The following is a 19715-nucleotide window of genomic DNA, read 5'->3' as shown; positions in this document are numbered from 1 at the left end:
CCAGAAGCCATATTTTTCAGTGCCATTGTAACTTCAAATGGTCACTAAATAAGCAGCTGTAATCAAAGGCTAGTTATAATGTCTACTGATCTAAATGTGCTTGTAACTCTCAGTGCTGCCATATTTTGTACCAGATAATGCTTCCAGAGTCTTCAAGGGCAGCAACACATAGCATCACAGCAACCCATGTGGCAGGTGACTGAGCATGACATTTCCTAGTCCAGGAATAGTCACAACTGGTGCACAACCTGAAGCTGTGCCTTTGAAACGGAGATGAACACTGCTTCTAGACTAGCGTAGTAAAATATTCAAGGATTCCTTTATCTTTACCATCAGACAAGGAGGACTAGGAATCCCCTCACTTTCTGGATAGAACTCAATCAAAACCTGTGCTGTTTAAAAGTAAAAATCAAAGCTTTCAATTTGTCCCAACGAAAAAGAATCCTTTTCCGTTTTGATCACTCAGTCAAAAAAGAATACTTTTTTTCTCTTATGCAAGATTCTAATAAGACTTCCTTTAAGAACAATTACATCTGTATTTCTGGTCTTGTATTAAAATGCTGATGTAAAATCTCATCTGTTTTCCTGACAAAATGCACAAAACTATGTAAACCACTACTAATTGTCTAAAGGTTCTGTGTGCTGTGGTTTGCTCCTGGGTTTATCTCATAATAATAGTCACGCTACCAAAACTCTGACATTCCATGATTTGTCTCTTGGTTAGGTTGTTCTGATCTGTGTTGTACTCTTCTTCTAGTTTTCTATTTATTACTTTGTATGATAAGTAGGGAGAGAGGGATTTAAATAGGGACACTATGTCAAAAGAGACACTCAAAATCTACATTTAAACCTTGTAGTTGGGTCCAAAATTGTGTGAATGATGTGACCATGCCATTCAAGGGTGAAGTCAAGAAGCTTAAGCATTGTGCCAGCCATTTAGACAGGTTGTAGGTAGGAGAATCCCGTAGTGCTACAACAGATCTGAGGGGAACTTTTGTGTATCTCGGAGAGTCCATAAAATCTGTCTGGGGCAGCATATGTTCCTCTCGTTTTCCACCATTCCTTTTTCATTATACAGTTGCTTTGTTTAAGTTAGCTGAGACAAACATTCAATTGTGTGACCATTGTTCTCATCTCTGATGTCTTTGCTGATGTACATGCTGAGGAATCACTGAGCATGGTGAAAGCCTTCCTTTAATAATCTTTGTGGTTCATCATCACCATTGTGTGCCCTTTATCTGCTGGTAAAATAATAATATCCTGATCTTGTTTCAGGGCTTTTACGGTGCGTCTCTCCATTGGCCTGGGTGTATTGTTTGATTTATGTGTGACCAGCATTGCCAAGATTTTTTATCTGATAGCATATTTTTCTGACTCTTCTATCTCTACTTTGTTGAATATAGATTCTAACTCTGCTATGAATTCTCTTGGTGTGGTGTCTCGCATGTTAAACTCCTCATTGTGTTCAAGTATTGTAATTCGTATTTTCTTTTGTATAATGATGTACTGCATCTCCCTACATTTTTTCCTCCCCTGTTTGCATGTATGAGTGCACTAGAAAGTAGGAGAGATCTTCCATAAGCTCTGCTCTGCTCTAGTTCACGTGACCAAGAGGGAGGTGAATTCATCATTATTCTGATCAGTCATCATTATTTTGAGTCCAATGACTTTTTCCTCAATGTTGCAGAGAAATTTTTCTGGAGTCTGTTCTTGCCACCTTTAGCTGGATTTTCAACACATTTTTCAACAAGTTCTCTGACCAAGCTAATTTTTGCCACATTATGACCAGTTTTCAGACCTATCCTGATAATGACTAAATATACAGTCAATTCTTTTTTACATAAATTTACAAAATTCTACTGGATTGGAAATAATGAAGAAAGTGCCTTTCTATTTCCCTTTTACTTTTGTGATAGTCTTACAAAATGTTTATTGTTAAAAATAAATGATTATAATAAAAATCTCTTGTTAATGAAAGACAACTTTGGAACTCTTGATATTCAGGCTAACTGTAATTAGGATGAATAAAAACACCATATTCCCTTATTGCGTTTTCTACAATAAAATACTGATAAAATAATCACCATAATTGTCAAGATTTATTACACTGACTTATCAGTTCTTCTATTTTGCAAACAACCGAGAAAGGGTTATTTTACTATTTATGGGGTTGTTGCCAGCAGAAGATATGCTATTCCTAATATCCTTCTGAATTATTCACTAACTGCAGCTATTTAGTTTATATTTATTTGTGCTCTGTATGAATAAATATACTTATTTTGGGAAAGTAATTTGAACCAGTGGTTCTTGGGTTGTTTATTTGTTTGTTTGCTTTTTTGCTGTGGGGTAGGATGGGCACATAAAAGAGCAATTTTTGGACAAGGGAGAAAGGAAACAACTAAACCTATAGCAACTCTATATCTTCTTAGCATTTTCTTGTAACTATATTGTTTTACAGATGAAACAGCCACCACAGAAATGACAAATACAACACATAAAAGAACAAAAAAGGGCAATAAATCACTAGTGACACTATGGCCTATTAAAATGCATTCAGCTGGTGTTGCAGAAAGAAGTACATTTTCTATTCACTTTACATTCTGATCTACAGAATGCAGCGACTCAGAATCTTTGAAAAAAAAAATCAATGCAACAAATGCCGGAGTTCTAATGAAGTAGATATATAGGTAATAAGGTTCGTGATAGAGCCAGGTTTGACAATTGATGGGGGCCTGTCAGTGGAAGACTTTATCTAAACATAGATGCTACCGATGACAGCTTCTCCATAATTTTCCATGTATCTTCATTTGTTTGCTATGAGTATCTGTAGCAAATGTATACTATAGGCAATTTCTGGCCTAAGAAGATCCAACTTAATGACAACCCCTAGATATAAACAGGCTACCTATTACTAAAAGTAGCAGCTGGCATTCTCTTTCCTTGAGTAGATGAACTGCTGAAGCCATGCAATGTTTTCAGAAACTGCTGAAGTGATAGTTTTTAATATACAGCCTGTTTCCAACAGTTTGTGAAAAGCACTTCAACAGTTTTATCAGTTTAAGAGTTTAAGAAAGGACATCATTTTTAGCTGCGGTAGCACAGTGGTTAGAATGCAGTACTTCAGGCCAGTTCTGCTGACTGCTGGCTGACTGCAATTTGACAGTTTGAATCTCACCATGTTCAAGGTTGACTCATCCTTCCAAGGTCGGTAAAATGTGGACCCAGATTGTTGGGGCAATATGCTGACTCTGTAAAGCACTTAGGGCTGTAAAAACACTGTGAAGTGGTATATAAGTCTAAGTTGCTATTGTTAGTAAATCCATTTGTAAGCACAAGTTCCATCTTACATACAAATTCAGCTTAAAGATAGTGTTAAGAACAGAACTCATTCTTAATCCAGGACTGTGTCACAGGGTTCTTCTGTATATATCCAATTCAATGGGCTCACAATATCCAGAGAGGGCCCACGCCAGCCTCCTTGTCCTCTAGACACCCACACACAAGGAAACCCCAGGTCAGTGATGGCAAATCTTTTTTTGGCTGCCATTACAAAAGTAGGGGGAGCACAGGGGGGTTCATGCACTGGCATGCCACATCCATAATGCTATGCATGCCCCCTCCCCCAGCAATCAGCAAGCCTCCCATTTTTGCCATAGTTTTTTGCCTTCTCCAGGCTCCAGAGGCTTTCTAGGAGCCTGGGGACAGCGAAACCAGCCCCCACATCCCCCCTGGTGCCCTCTGGAGCTTCCCTGAAGCCTCCGGAGGGCAAAAAATAGACCTACGGGGAACCCGGAAGTTCGGGAATGGTGAATGATGAGCAAACCCGAAGTGACTTCTGGTTTGTCCTTAAGGCTGTTTTTCACCCTCTGGAACCTTCAGGGAAGCCTCCTGAAGGCTTCGGAAGGTGAAGAACAGTCCTATGAGCAAACCGTAAGTCTGTTCCCAAACTTTTGGTTTGCCCATAGGCTGTTTTTTCCCCCCACTTTGGAGGTTTCAGGGAAGCCTCCGGAGGGCGAAAAACAGCCTCAAAAGAAGGCTGAAGTCAGCTGGCCAGCATGCACATGCATGCTGGCCAACTGACAGGGCAACGCCTTGCATGCCCTGATAAACGGCACTCGTGCCACCTGTGGCACGTGTGCCATAGGTTTGCCATCACCGCCCTAGGTATTAGTTCCAGATTACTTTTACATCCTCCCCATATCCACTGTTGTTCCTTACTATCAGTAGTAAACTATGTTTTTTCTTAATTACAGGTTGCTTACAGTTTCCTACAGAGAATAGTAAAACCCACAACCCTTCTCACTCCCAGAACTCTTCACTGCCAACTACTCCACAACCAACAACAGACCACAACAGACCCTACTTTGCTACAAGGCTGTTTTAGCTGCAGGGCACCATCACCCTAGGTGCTAGTTACTCTCAGGCAGCCTGCCATCTCACAGACTGCCTGTATCAGCACCAGCCATGCCTCATTTAACATCCTTTCTTAGAATGTTTTATTGGGCTCCAAGTATCTAACATATGTCTCTAAAGGCATCTAAACTTTTTACCATCAGGAACATGACATCTTGATTTAGTTTGAGGTATAATAACCTAACATATTTAAATCTTTGGTTCTGTATAAAAAAAACAATTATTATTCTATATAGGTAGATGGCAAAAAAAGAACAGCTATATCATAAGCAGGTTCAATTATACATTAAACTATTAGTATAAATAAAGAAAGATGGGACGAGCAACCTTTATCAATATGTAGAGCAATTATTTTTGATTGTTTTAAAGCAACAGGTAATGGTTTTTTGTTTTTCTGAGAAATTCTACAAGTTTTATTCTTCAATGGGTTTGTTCAGGCAATTGATAAAATTAAAATAATACTTTTATTAGATATCCAATAAAGTTATGTCACCTTATGAATTAATGATTTCAGATCTTGTAAGAGAACTGAAAAATAGTTAAAGCATTAGTTCTTCTAGTTTCAGCTGCTGTTTAAATGACAAAACTGGAAAGATGCCCAGGAGCAAAACAAATAATATAAAAATTAGATTGAGCATGAAACAGAACAGATGTCCGCTTCCCCCCCCCCCCCAAACCCAGAACAAACCCATTGTATTCTGGATGGGCAATGATTTGGAGACCAAGAAAAAGTAAAAAATATACAAAACAAAACCATTAGGACAAGACTGCTGTATGCATATCACATCCTCCCTCCCCACAGCAATACCACTACTGATGTCCAACCACAGCAACCTGTCCAACTCTTATATTTCTATTCCTTTCCTTTCCTACCACCTACCTTCATCTATCATACTTGGATTTTACATGTTCTTATTCCCCAAAAGAATTATCTCTGGAACTACATTTCATTCTACATCTGGTTCAAAATAGTCCCATTTCACTCTGTAGCTAGCCCAACATCCATGTTTCACTTTAAATGAAACTGCTGAAAACAGTTGTTCCATGAAAAGAATGATTCATGCATGACCTGTTCTATACATCCCAAAATTGTACCATGTTTTACTACACATGGTTAATTGATGCTATCTGCCATCCCTTCAAGCAGAAAATTCACTCTAGTATACAAGAGAATAAGAGTGTTGGAGCAAGGAAATAGCAGTAGAGATGCACATATATTGTGAAAAATCAGTTTCAGTGGAATAAAGTGATTTTCTACTTGGCATCATACATCCTACTCATGAAAGGTGGAAATTTGTTTCAAATTAGCCAAAATATTTGAGGATGTAACTAAATATTCCAACCTGAACACTTAACTTAAATGAAAACCATGCAATAAAGTACGTTATTCACTTGCTGCAAGGTGGGCAATCTGGGGTATGTGAATCTAGGACTGAGTTCTTTTTTTATTTGGGAATATTTGATAATTGCTCCTGTAAACAAGAGTGGTAAAAGCCCATGAGGTTTTCTCTCTAATACCTTTTTTGATACCTTCAACTCTTTTCTCAAGCAGCAGAGAAGGGACTCAGGATGCTAGTCTTTTAACCCAAGTACATGTGGGAGTTGTTTTTTGAACAAACATCTCTTTAAATCAGTGCTTGTCAAATTTTTCCTTCATTATTCAAAACTGCTTATCAGAAAGTCCTTTTTACACTTATCCAAAAGTCCTTATTTAAATGTCCTTACTGTCATTGGGTAATGGGTTTGTATATTGTTAGCCAAAGAAAATCCACTTTTACCCAATTTTGAATAATTTATTCAGGGTTCATAAACTCTGTTTTAAGTTATTTGGAACTTATTATATAAACTGAAAACTAAATGATTACTGCCAAGACAAATGCTGTTGGCTTGTTCTTGTTGAGGAAGGTGTACATATGGTGTATATAAGCATATTAATTAAAGCATAGATCAAGGATCAATCAAGATTATTTGCCAGATATTGAAGGTATTTGCAAAAGTTCAAAACAATGTCATTCTTAATATTTTTTTTTGTTAAAATAATGATTTTTAACAATTAAAAATGGGTTGATGGGTTTAATATTATTTATACATGATTCAATTAACATTCTATAAATGCCTCAATTTTAATTTTTAGAAACAGAATAGGGTCTTGAAAGCAGAAAGTTTAAGAAACACTAAATATTTTTGTCAGATAGTACAATTGATAATTTGTAGATTCTTTATTAAATAGAGAATTAATAAATGTATTGCTATTATTTAAACATATAATAAATGCCTTCAAACAGGATAGAAATATATGTTTAAACATGAGGGGAAAATGCTTACATTAGCATATATCATAGTTTTAATATTTATTAAGGGATATCTTCAGCTAGCAAGCATTTTAACACATTTTATATTTACCATTCTGTTTTGGATTGTTTAGGCGTGGCACGACAAAACCGCGCTCGTCAAAATAGCGGTGATAAAACCGTGTCGCTAAAGCCGCGATGTCATCGCCGCGACGTCATCGCCGCGACGTCATCACCGCCGCGACAACAGCGCGGCGACAGAAGTGCGCTTTAAAACAGCGTGGCGGCAGAAAGCCGATTTAAATTAAGATAAGGGTTAGGATTAGGTTTAGGGGTTTGCTTTAGGGTTAGGTTTAGGGTTAGGTTTAGGGTGCTGAGTGCTTCGGAAGGCACGGATTTGCCCTCCACGGTTATGTCATCGCAGTAGGGTCGCGTTTTCCCTTAGCGCTTTGGACAGCGCGGATTTGCCCTCCGCACTTATGTCGGCGCGGATAAGGGCTTCGCGGTTTTGTGGTGGAACCTTGTTTAGGTACTCTCATGTAATTTCAATACAATACATATTGTGATAATTCAGCATTTTATATTTCTAACAAAAATATTATAATTCTATAAGTCAGGAAAAGTATCCTAAACATCATTTTTATTTTCAGTTTTTCCCAATTCCCATGGGATTGGGGAACTATAATTGGAGTGTAAAGATATAAACAGGTAGCTTGGACAGAAAAGCAATTCAAATATGGTTTCAGAGAAGGATCTCATTTTGCAAAGCAATTGTGCAAAAAGTAATAGTGATGAAATGCATTACTAGATAACATTGTTTGTGGCAAACACCACTCACTATAAATATAAATTTAAATATAAATTAATGAACTTTTAAACTGGGATACATTTTTATTTTTACAGAAAGGAAAACTTCAAAAGTAAGATATTCTGGAAAAAAATTAGCTCTGTCCATGGTCAAAGATAATCACAGAATGGACAAATGATGTTACGCACATTATATTGTTACTGCATGATATAAATTACATGCTTTACATTGTTTGAATCATGATGCGGCTGATACATGTTACATTGTGGATTGTTCTGGATTTAAATGGTTCTTTTTATACTATCCTAACCAATAGTAGTTACTGTACTAGATCTCTTACTTTTGTTTGTAAGTCATATATGTATAGTGAAGTCTGATATGTAAATCTAGCCAACTGCAACTAACAAATTGGATTAGTGTTGTCGGTGCTACTCCTATTTTATATCTACACATGTTTACAATAGACCTTTGCTAGCGTAATGGAAATATATGAACTTGGTAAGTTTCAAGGTCCCTAAATATTTTTTTCCCAAAGAGCCTGCAGTAAGGCCCGACTAATAGTCAGGGGAATTAAATAGAATATAACAGATAATCAAATAGAAAGATAATTTCTAGTTTAATTGTTCATTAGATTCTTCTTTCCTATAAATTCCATCCCACTCAACATATTTCCAAAAGACACAAGGAATAAAGAAATTCAGCATTTACTTTCCCGATATATAAATGGCTCTTTAATTTCAAATTTGTATATGTATGTATGACAAAGCCCTGGAGTATGTATAAGCGGCTGGAATGTCAGGCAAATGAAATTATTTACAGTATTAGGCTCTAAAGGAATTAACCCAATGTCCAAACACACAATGAAACATGCAGCCCAATTGTTTGCAACCATGAATAGGTGTTCAACTTTTCAATATCTAGCAAATGATCAACAGATGTAAGAGTTGTTATAAAAATTCTATAAACCAGCGATAAGCAAAGAATGATGAGGATGTAAAGAAAACAAGTAAAAATAAAGAAAGATGGAAATGGTAAGATGACTTGTCTGTACTTGAATGTCTGACCTGTTAGTTGATCGTCACCTGCAGCAGGGGCGATGCGAATGTATGGTGTTGTAAGCTGAGTCACGATTATCGCAGCTAAGGCAAAGGAAGATTTCCAGGTCAGCATGCATGGGAAAAAAAAGCCAGACTGAAGCTAAGCTAGCAAGAAAAAAATTGTTCCATTTTAATTGTCTTGATTAAGTAAGGGAGGGAGGTAGGAAGACAGAAGGAAGGAAGAAATGGGGAGAGGGGGAAGGAAGGACGGAAGGAAGTTAGTTGTTAGGAATGATTTAGACTAATTAATTTCTTCATGTAACTGAAAAATGTCTGGGTACACAATTACGTGAATAAAGGTTAATGTGAACTGAAATATATACATGGCAATATTTTTATTATCATAGCTGCTGTAAAAAGATAATCACAAATTTCAGTAGGTCTATTGAATAACTACAAGTGTAATTCATTCTTCACTCATATTTGTTCATCCAGTTACACAGAACCATATATATTGTACAGAACTGTAGCAAAGTAAACCAGTTTCTGATGTTCTTTGAATACCTTTAAAATTGCCTCTATGTGTACTACCTTGAACTACCTTGAAACTCAATGACAAATAAATAAAAGTAATTTCTTTGAAAATAATGTTTACAAATAAATAAATGAAGCAGAATATATATATTCTGGATGGTCTGTATTGAATTTTTGGGTGGGATTAATATAAACTGAATAAATCCATAAATAAAGTGTCTTTAAAACATCAGCAGAAAGGCTGTAGTTGCATCCATGTTCATTACTATATGAGCATTCTTAAATTCAGTGGTCTTTATCCTATATACTTTTTTTTTTAAAATAGTATGTTTCCTATGTTAAAAAATATTGTGAACACCCTCCTACTTTGAAAACTTAGTTGTATCTTAAGTTAAAAATGTTGAACCCTACAGATAAGGTAGTCCTTGCTTAGTGACTATTTGTTCAGTGACAGTTAGAACTTACGATGGTGCTGAATGAAGGGATTTCTGACCATTCCCCAAAGTTACAGTCATTCCAGCATCCCCACAGATCATAGACATGTAATCAAAATTTGAGTGCTTATCAGTCCATCCACACTAATGATCACAGGGGCCTCTAATATCCCCCCCCCACATCTATGCCCTTTTGGCTCCCTACACCTTGTGACCCCTGATATCCCAGCTGAAGACCTTCATTGTCTTCAGGGTCTCATTGCTGATCAAATATGACTGGCCTATAATCTTTGCAAGGCAACCGCTGATCACACCAGGCTTTCTTCTCTAGGTCATGCATGGTGATTTCCTGCTGAGACCTGAAGATGCGCTCACATGGCCAGCAGCTGTCTCACAAAGGTCAGTGTGTACATGTTTTGTCAGCACGGAGCAAGAAGATGGTGAAGGTTAACTGGGTCAGCAGAGCGCAGGACATCAGGGGCCTTGGAATGAAGGGTGGCAAGGGCAACTGCAGATAGAACTAAGCTTGGGGATGCTATGCTGCTATGCTGGATCTGGGATAACTTCAACTTCATACCACACATTAATGCTGGCCTGGCCTGGTTTCCTAGAGCAACTGCAGCTTCACGCCATAGCACACTGCTGGGATGTGGAGGGGAATTGAGGTTTCCACTCATGCCAAGAAACCCAGGTGGCAAGCAGTTCCAGAGCCACGTGGTCCTGGGTTGCTTGCTGCCCCTCAAGCAGGATTCAGGGCAGCTAAAGGGCAGACAGGGGGGAACAAGCAATTGGTGGGAGTTGAAGAGGATCTAGTCCCTTTCCTTGGAAGAACCAAGGTTCTAGACTCAGAGGCATCAAGCCCAAAATTGTTTGTATTGGAGTGGATCTTCAGCTAATGGCCGTTGGAATTCAGTCATTGATGGAAATAGGGAATGCCTTGACTGCCATTATTAACCGATGTGATCATATGATAGCATACTTTATGATGGCATTGTTTAGCGACAGAAATTCCAGTCCCAATTACAGTTATAAATCAAGGACTATCTATAATAAATAAAATGTCTAGCTGGGCTAAGAACCAAAACGGGATAGTAGCACCAGAGACACTTGAATGGAAGACAGACATTCCTGCAGGAAGGGGGGGGGGGAGTAAAACAATAGGCATGATCTGATGATTGAAATTTTATTCCTTTTTATCATGCATGCATGAATCACATGCATATAAAACTATCAGACTCTGATTGCCCAGTTGTACCCATCATTTTATATGATTCCTTTGATGGATCTTCCTACCTCTATGTTCTTGAAAGATTTTTGTAAACAGCAGTTTGAGGTGAAAGGAAGACTGATTTGGAGCATGTTGTTATTAACAATAGTATAGGTTTCCCTCAGTGACACGTTCTCAATATTACATATACAGTACATACAAATAAAGGCTATTTGCAAAATTCATGTCTGTCTTAACTTCTTTTCGGTGTATTTTGTGTCTTCCTTTTTCCTGTATGTTTTTAATGTTTGTATGATAATATCCATGGGATTTTTTCTTATTTTTGATTTATAAACAAGGTTAGTAGAAGGCATAATTTAAAAGCCATATTTCTGTAATAGTGATTTTAAGAGAGCTGTGAGTTATAAGTTATCTATGAATCTGAAACTCAAAATAAGTCATTATCAATTGGGTGGTATATAAATATAAACACTACTACTACTACTACAATTTATTATATAAATAACAAGTTGCACATCTGTTTAAATCCAGTTGTAGATTAATAATGACAGAAAAATAAGTATTGTCTCTTTTATAAATAGAATGACTTTAAAATGGCAGGCATACAGTATTTGCAATATATATTCAAAGTTTTTTTTCATATTGAATTGTTCCTAAGCCTTTAGACATGCAATAGATGATGTATTTGATGGAGGAGGGGGTCGACATAAAGCAACTTTAAATGTCAGATTCAGCATGGCTTGACATGGCTTAAAAGAACCCTGAAAATTAAGGAAGAATGGTTTATATGAAAACTTAAATTTATACAGATATGTTTGACTAAAATTAGTATGTAGCAATGAATGAAGAAATGACTTTATTCTCTATGTGCAGACATTTAATATTGCTATTTCGTAGTATTTTGAAATATCTCCATGTAAGTCTGAAATACTGGGATATAGTAACTTGTGTAAGACTGTTGATAAAATACTTAAATAAAATGTAATGAAAAATATTAGGTTTCTTTCTATGACTGACATAGATTCTTAAAGTTCGAACTATTCTAGAAATATAAAAACTATAGTTTCATTTATGGTTTTATTTCTCTGGGAAAAGTGTGATAGTGTGGTTGAGGGTTTATTATTGCTATTTCCAATTGCTATTTCAGAAACAACTTAGGCTGGAAGGAACTAGGAAGCTAATGCACCTATTTTTAAAATATAGAGGAAAACAGTAACATTTATTATGTTTTATAATATCATTTGGATATTTTGTTTTATCCTTATTCTTATTGCTAGCCTGGAGTTAGAACTTTTTTTTTGGTGGAAAAACAAGATATTAATAGAATATAAAAATATAAATTAGTAAATGGAATGACTGCCCATATTTCTATAAAAGTATGGTAAATACAGTATAATGTTCAGTAAGTTGTACTGTAGAAATTCAACTTACTCAAATTTCTCTTTTTGGGTGGAAAAAAATACATTAATAGAATATAAAAATAAAAATTAGTAAAGGAAACAACTGCTCATATTTCTATAAATGTAAGGTAAATATAATGTTCAGTAAGTTGTACTGTAGAATTTCAACTTATTCAAATTTCTCTTTATGTATATGTAGCAATCCTAACAAAAATAGAGAAGCAGCAGCATTTCCTAAAAAATTAATTTCCGTATTTATACTTTTGATGATCGACCAAATGAAACTAAATCAATCCATTTGGAAACTATTTCTTTCCCTTTTTTCATTTAAATGGCAATAATTCAGGGAGACAAAAAAGCATGTGTGCCTCCACACTATTCATTATAATGCATAATGCTTCAATCCTTAGTTATCAATATTTCGTAAAATAAATTTTGGGGACTGTACAACTTATAGTTTTCTTCTCAGGAGAAATGGAAATGTATGGACAATGTCAGATACAGCTCATCAAATGTAGTGAAGTCACTGAAGCCTCTATCTGCAATAATTTATTTGAGAAGCTTCTTTTCATCTTGTTTATTTCTTGTTCTATTCTGTTATAACTGATTTCCTAAGCATGAAAGGAGACAGGTATGGTTCTCTGGCATTGCAATTACTGAATATAAAAATGTTTTTATATACAGTATTTAGTTACATATCTCATATTTGTAGAAGCACTTCAATTATTATGATTGAATGATGATTGACCTTACATTGTTCTACATAGTAAACACCTCTTGCTTGTGTGTTAGTGAGTTTTCTCCTAATTCTGGGACATAACTATTTTATTTCTGCAAATATAATCTGAATTAATCAATCTATCATTTTAACAAAAACTTAACAAAAGCATTAATGGCATGTTGATGTTATACACTAAACAGGACTGTGCCTTGATTCCCAGAACTATCAAATAAAGAAGACTAAAGGGCTCTTGCTCCTTTTTTGCCTAATCTCATGCAGAAAAAGAGTTGCCTTGTCATGGATACAATCAATTCAATTGATGCAATATTTTTGTTGTCATTATAGCATGAATACCTAAAATTGCAGAAATAAAAGCAAATAACCAATGACCAATAACTCTAACCAAGAGCCATGATGGTGCAATGGTTAGAATACAGTACTGCAGGCTAACTCATTGCTCACACCAGTTTGATTCTGAGTGGCTCAAGATTGACTCAGCCTTCCATCCTTCCGAGGTTGGTAAAATGAGGACAATCAGCTGACTCTGAATTGCTTACAGAGGGCTGTAAAGCACCATGAAGCAGTATATAAATCTAAGTGCTATTGCTTTCTGCTACCAACATTATATTTTTAGTAAAACTATAATACACCTATACAAAAGCAGAATAATATGATGTGCAAGAAACAAACACAAAAATTTACTTACTGTAGCAAGTAAGTAAGAAATATGTTAATATTCACATCTTACATTTAATGGAACCTTTGTAATAAATAAAGAGCCAATTTAATATAATATTAAAGGCACTATGCTGGAAACAAGGAGACTGAATTCTAGTAGTGCTTTAGGCACAAAGCTGGCTGGCTGACTTTGGGCCAGTCAACTCTCTCAAGGTTAGGAAGGAGGCAATGGCAAACCTCATCCAAAAATCCTACCACAAAAACTGCAGGGAGTTGTTCTTGCTAGAACAAGATTACTTAACGGTCCACATACACACAAACACCACCAACTGTTAAATGTTACTAGCATGTTATATACAGGTACTCCTCGCTTAGCAACCACAATTGGGACTGGAAACTTGAATGCTAGGCACAGTGATCACCAAGACAAAATTATATGAAAATGATCACCTTATGATTTTATTCCCCCTTTGGTTGTTAAGTGAAATATTTCCATTGTTAATTGAAAGATCATGTGACAACAACCTACTATTTAACATATGCTTTCTCTACTAACTCTGGTTGTCAGAAACCTATTGCGAAACACATAAATAGCAATTTTTTGATTGTGAGATGCTGTGATGGTGATAAAGTTGAGGATTTGAAAAAAAAGTTGAGGAAGTTATTTTTTAAACTTCAAATGGTTGCTAAATGAGGCAGTCAGATAGCAAGGATTATCTGTACTGTACTATTCATCAAAAACTATTATTCAAATGTAATTTCTATTTAAGTCACAGTATAACCAGATAATATAACTATCCTATCTTCACTGCAGTCAGCTTGCCATAAGCAACTAAAAAAAACCTTTCAAAATTCAGCTGGAGAAGATATATTAAATGAAGTTTCTTGGAGAAATCTTATGTTGTCCCATTTTTTGTTTATAAACACTCTTTCCAGAAAGCTTGCTTCTGTTTCCCTTGCAGAATTAGTATGGTCAGAATATTACCAGAATATAGTAAAGAATAAATGTTATTACTAAAATTTATGTAAAAAATAATGTCTGTATTATAACACAAAAATTATATTTATGTCCTGTGTTAATACTCCTCCATAGGTAAAATGCATATTCAGACATTATTTGCATTGTGAAAATGTATCACAGGGATTAAAAACACAATTAAAATATTTTAAATAATTGCATTAAAAAGGATAACAATTGGACTACTATAGGAATAAAGTTTCTGCAGAATTATTTTGAATCTTATGAGATTTCAGTCAATTTCATATATGTACCTAATTTCTGAGGTTAGAGGACTCCATTTATTGGTGTGTACATTACAATCAACAGGATGACAAATAGATACCAAGGAGCCAACTTTCGTTCAAAAACATGGTTAAAATCTTGCCTTAATTATTGCCATTCTGGAAGGGAGTGCTACACATTGGGCCCCAGTCCTATATCTCTGAGAACTCTACAAGCTTTTCAAAAGCTTTACAAAATACTCACAAGGATGCTTTTATAACATAAAATGAACTAGCATATGTTTTAAATGAAAGCTGAATCTCATCACTAACAGTGTCAGCCTCTGTTTTGCTGCTTGCTTTTTGGCTGCCATTGAAACGGGGAGGGGGGTATGGTATTTGGGTGTGGGAAATATTATGTACAGGAGGACTGTTAATTGGGAGTTGTTCTCACCATCTACTGCGCATGTGGCAGGGAGAGGAGTTTCCTGCCAAGGCCAACTGTCCGGCATACCAACCTGATGATGATTTTTGAAGATGTCTCCCAAATGACAGCTGTGGAGATATTGGATTGGACTATGGGCTGGGGTTACCAAGGGGAGGGGAATGGGTCATGTATTGATATCTATGCCTGTGGGCGCTTTTGCTCAGATCCAGCTTTGCTTAGCTTCTATTTACTTATAAGCAGTAAAAGTCCTCTTAAAATGAAGTTGAGTGGTTTCTGCAAAATGAAGTTGAGTGGTTTCGTTCAACTGCCCTCTTGGTTGTTTTCAATTCCGCGTAATGCCATTTGGACTACAGGGGGCGCCAGCCGTTTTCATGCAATTAATAAATGAGGTTTTGCATGACCACCTTTACAAAGGCATGATGGTCTATCTTGATGATATCCTTATTTACACGGAAACACGTGAAGAACACATGAAACTAGTTTGTTCAGAACTATATGCTAAATTGTCTAAACACGAATTTCATCAGGAGAAGGTGGATTACCTGGGATATTGCATCTCCCACAATGGAATAGAGATGGACCCAGCAAAGCTCCAAGCGGTCAATGAATGGGCAGCCCCACGCACCCTCAAACAATTGCAAAGTTTCTTAGGTTTTGCTAATTTCTATCGTCAATTTATTCCTTCATTTGCCAGAATTGCCCTGCCAATTACGAACCTCCTAAAATCAAAGGGGGAGGCCAAACCTAGACCGGGTAAACCCTTGAATTGGACTATGGAATGTCAAGCTACGTTCGAGAATGACTTTTTGCAGCTGAACCAGTTTTAAAACACCCGGACATGGATTCACCATTTCTGGTCCAGACAGATGCTAGTGATGTTGCAGTGGGGGTGGTATTGCTACAAGCAAATGCTGATGGAAAGTTACAACCCTGCCCCTCTCGGAAGCTAACCGAGACAGAGAGGCGATGGGCTATATGGGAAAAGGAGGCTTTTGCAGTTAGGTGGGCCTTGATGACATGGCGACATTTCTTGGAGGGGGCTAAACACCCTTTTGAGGTGTGGACTGATCATAAAAATTTAGAGGCATTAACGACTCCCCAGAAATTATCCCCCAAACAAATGAGATGGGAACACTTCAATAGGTTCAATTTCACTTTGAAGTATATCCCAGGAAGAAAGAACTTTAGGCTGATGCTTTGTCCCAGCTTCCTCAATATAACAGCTCAAAGCTTAGTGTCATCCACCCAGTCATCCCAATGAAAAGCCTCGCTGCTCCGGTTGTTACCAGGAGCCAGACCGGTTCCAATTTGGAGGTCACAAAGGACCTCGTTACAAAACTCAAAGAGGGCCTTGAATCTGATGAATGGTTTAATCAACATACGGATGAGTGTACCATGAAAGATGGTCTGGCTTGGATTGGGGCTAAATTGTATGTTCCCGCAATCATTAGGAGTCTGGTTCTTCAACGTGCCCACGATTCACGCATGGCTGGGCATTTTGGTTTTGTGAAAACCCTGCATCTCATTAAAAGACAATTTTGGTGGCCCTCATTAAAGAAGGACTTGAGTCTTATGTGGCCAGCTGCCCCACATGTGCTGCCGCGAAACGGCCACTGGGGAAACCCCAGGGATTGCTCCAAGGCGTGGCCCGTCCTGAGGCACCTTGGAAAGAAATATCTATGAACTTCATTGTCGAATTACTGGAGAGTCAAGGAAATACTGTAATTTGGGTCGTTACCGACTTGTTTTCCAAACAGATTCATTTTATTCCTTGTTCCAAGATCCCATCCGCTAAATCCTTAGCTATGTTGCTCATTACACATGTATATCGTCTACATGGTGTGCCGGACCGCATCATCTCTGATAGAGGGGTCCAATTTACCTCCTTGTTTTGGAAGGAATTTTTGAAGTTGATAGGCTCTGCCCAGGGCCTAAGCTCCGCCCACCACCCTCAGACTAACAGGGCTTGTGAAAGGACTAATTCTGTTTTGGAGCAGTACCTCTGATGTTTCATCAATTACCAGAAGGATAATTGGGTGGAGTTATTGCCTCATGCTGAGGTGGCGTATAACAACTCAGTGCACAGCAGCATGGGATTTACCCCGTTCAAAATAGTGTTCGGACATGATTTTGTACCCATCCCCGAGGTGCCACAAGTTCTGTTCCTTTCCGAGTGGAGTGACCAACTCCGAGAGGTCTGGCCCTTGGCATACCAAGCATTTGATGCGGCTCATCAGGCGCATAAGAAACAAGCAGATAAAAAGAGAATGAAGCCGAGGGATTATAAAGTTGGTGATCGTGTATATTTATTTACCAAGTTTCTCCAGACCTCGCAGAAGTCTAAGAAACTGGGTCCCAAGTATGTTGGCCCGTTCCCGATTGTGAAAGTCATAAACCCTGTGTCAGTACGTCTGGAGTTGCCTAAGTATCTCAACCGTGTCTACCTGGTGTTTCATGCCAACCTTCTGAAACCGGAGCACACTTCTCCGTTGCGTGCCCCTTTGGCAGCTCCACCTGCCCCTCTTCTGATTGAGGGAGAGCAACATTTTGAGGTTAAAGAAATTTTGGACTCTAGGAAACATAGAAACCGCATTCAGTATCTTGTTTCATGGAAGCATTTTCCTCCCTCGCATGCTGAATGGGTCGATAAGTCCCATGTGTGGGCTCCTCGGCTTCTATATAAATTATACTCTACCTACCCCGACAAGCCTTGACCTCGATTGATTTGTCCTTTTTCCCTTCCCCTTTCTCTTGTGTTATGTTGTTTGTCTGTTTTCTTGTTTTTCTGCAGGGATGATGTCCTTTTTCCTGGAGGAGGGCCGGATGTCAGCCTCTGTTTTGCTGCTAGCTTTTCGGCTGCCATTGAAACGGGGAGGGGGGGCATGGTATTTGGGTGTGGGAAATATTCTGTAGAGGAAGACTGTTAATTGGGAGTTGTTCTCACCATCTACTGCACATGTGGCAGGGAGAGGAGTTTCCCGCCAAGGCCAACTGTCCAGCATACCAACCTCATGATGATTTTTGAAGATGTCTCCCACATGACAGCTGTGGAGATATTGGATTGGACTATGGGCTGGGGTTACCAAGGGGAGGGGAATGGGTCATGTATTGATATCTATGCTTGTGCGCGCTTTTGCTCAGATCCAGCTTTGCTTAGCTTCTATTTACTTATAAGCAGTAAAAGTCCTCTTAATTCTGCAAAATGAAGTTGAGTGGTTTCTTTCTTGGTTATTAAGTGAAGCAGCCCTGACAAACAGGCTACTTTGATATTATTTGTTGCTATGGTACCAACTTCAATGCAGAAAAGATTTCTTGTTTTGATAAGCATAGGAATAAAAAAAGTTCAGCTACTAAAAGATGAAACAATTGACAGAATAACTTCTAAATAAAAAACAGATTACAATTGTTAATATTTCATCCATTTATAATAAATTGGACCAAATTATTCTTCTTGATTAATTATTTAACTCTAGAGTTAAACAAAATTCTACTTTACTAGGAGTAATATATGGAAGAAACTTCATTATTGTTCATTACCATCAGTTGTGCTCTTTGTGCTAACGTATATAGATTATATAATAATGAAGAATACCCAAAATCAATTAATTGCCTATATTTCTCTATAAAACTGAATATCAGCCATATAATCATGCCAAAATAATATATGTTATAATAATGTATAAAATAAGTAGCACTAGTGTCAGCAATGTTGTTTGAGATGTGCTAAGAATGTTAAAAGAAAAAAGAAAATTGCATATACAACAATTCATATCTTGGGCTTTCTGATCCCATTTATCCTAAGAACATTTTTCTGGTAATGCCTGAAAAAGCCAACTTTCAATTTTGAAGCACAAATCAACGGAAATTCTTTGCAACACAATGTAAGAAATTGTTATAAATAGTGTTCATAAAGTCTTTCCCTAAATTGTTTATTGGAATCATAGTTCTATAGAACTATTTTTTACAGAATGTTCCAGATGGTGTGGATTAGTCTCTGTTTTCTGATACAGAGTCTAGTTTTTCCAGCATTTGACCAAAATTGTCAAAAATTAATTTTGAAATGTAAATGCATCATTACAATATTATGCACTTTATTGCTGTTGTTAAAACTGTCATGTTCCTAGCATCTTAGATATACTGTATTATCCATTTCTCATACATAATGCTTAACATTATGTAAACAGCAGCATCAGAAAGCCACAAATGGAAAATGGAAAAAATCATATGCATATGACTATGGCTTCTATATTAAATGTAGTCAACATTTCCATTTCTTATATATATCTAAGTAATATATATGTAATATCATGAAAAGATTTTGTAAATCTTTTTAACAATATATAAATAATTAGGTACAGATTTAAATCTAAGAAGAGCTACATAATAGGAGCATACCTTTAGTAGCCACTCTGACGCAGTCAATTTTTGTTTCCTATAGCAGATAAAAAAGAAATGATTATTTGCTGATTTACATGCGGAAAAATAACAAAGTGTTTGGTTTT

General features: G+C 36.9%; 1 protein-coding gene across 16 annotated transcripts in view; it reads right to left on the bottom strand.

Moving 5' to 3' along the window:
• The window catches only part of PTPRM (protein tyrosine phosphatase receptor type M), a 477367-nt gene that overhangs the window by 155780 nt on the left and 301872 nt on the right, over positions 1 to 19715 (bottom strand). For 10 of the 16 annotated variants that reach the window (XM_087707256.1, XM_087707257.1, XM_087707258.1 and 7 more), the window contains exons 13-14: positions 19609 to 19645; positions 8577 to 8651 (exon numbers count right to left, since the gene is read on the bottom strand). In XM_087707256.1, the coding sequence (XP_087563382.1) occupies positions 8577 to 8651; positions 19609 to 19645 (112 nt within the window). The remainder of the gene's footprint in view (positions 1 to 8576; positions 8652 to 19608; positions 19646 to 19715) is intronic. The other 6 variants (XM_087707264.1, XM_087707267.1, XM_087707269.1 and 3 more) reach the window with 1 other exon arrangement.

Source organism: Thamnophis sirtalis, unplaced genomic scaffold, assembly GCF_051295495.1.
Source record: "Thamnophis sirtalis isolate CommonGarterSnake01/CBP01778 unplaced genomic scaffold, rThaSir2_p1.2 scaffold_2, whole genome shotgun sequence".
Taxonomy (NCBI): Eukaryota; Metazoa; Chordata; class Lepidosauria; order Squamata; family Natricidae; genus Thamnophis; species Thamnophis sirtalis.
Note: the sequence above shows the minus strand (reverse complement) of the source record. Positions and strands in the feature narration are given on the sequence as shown.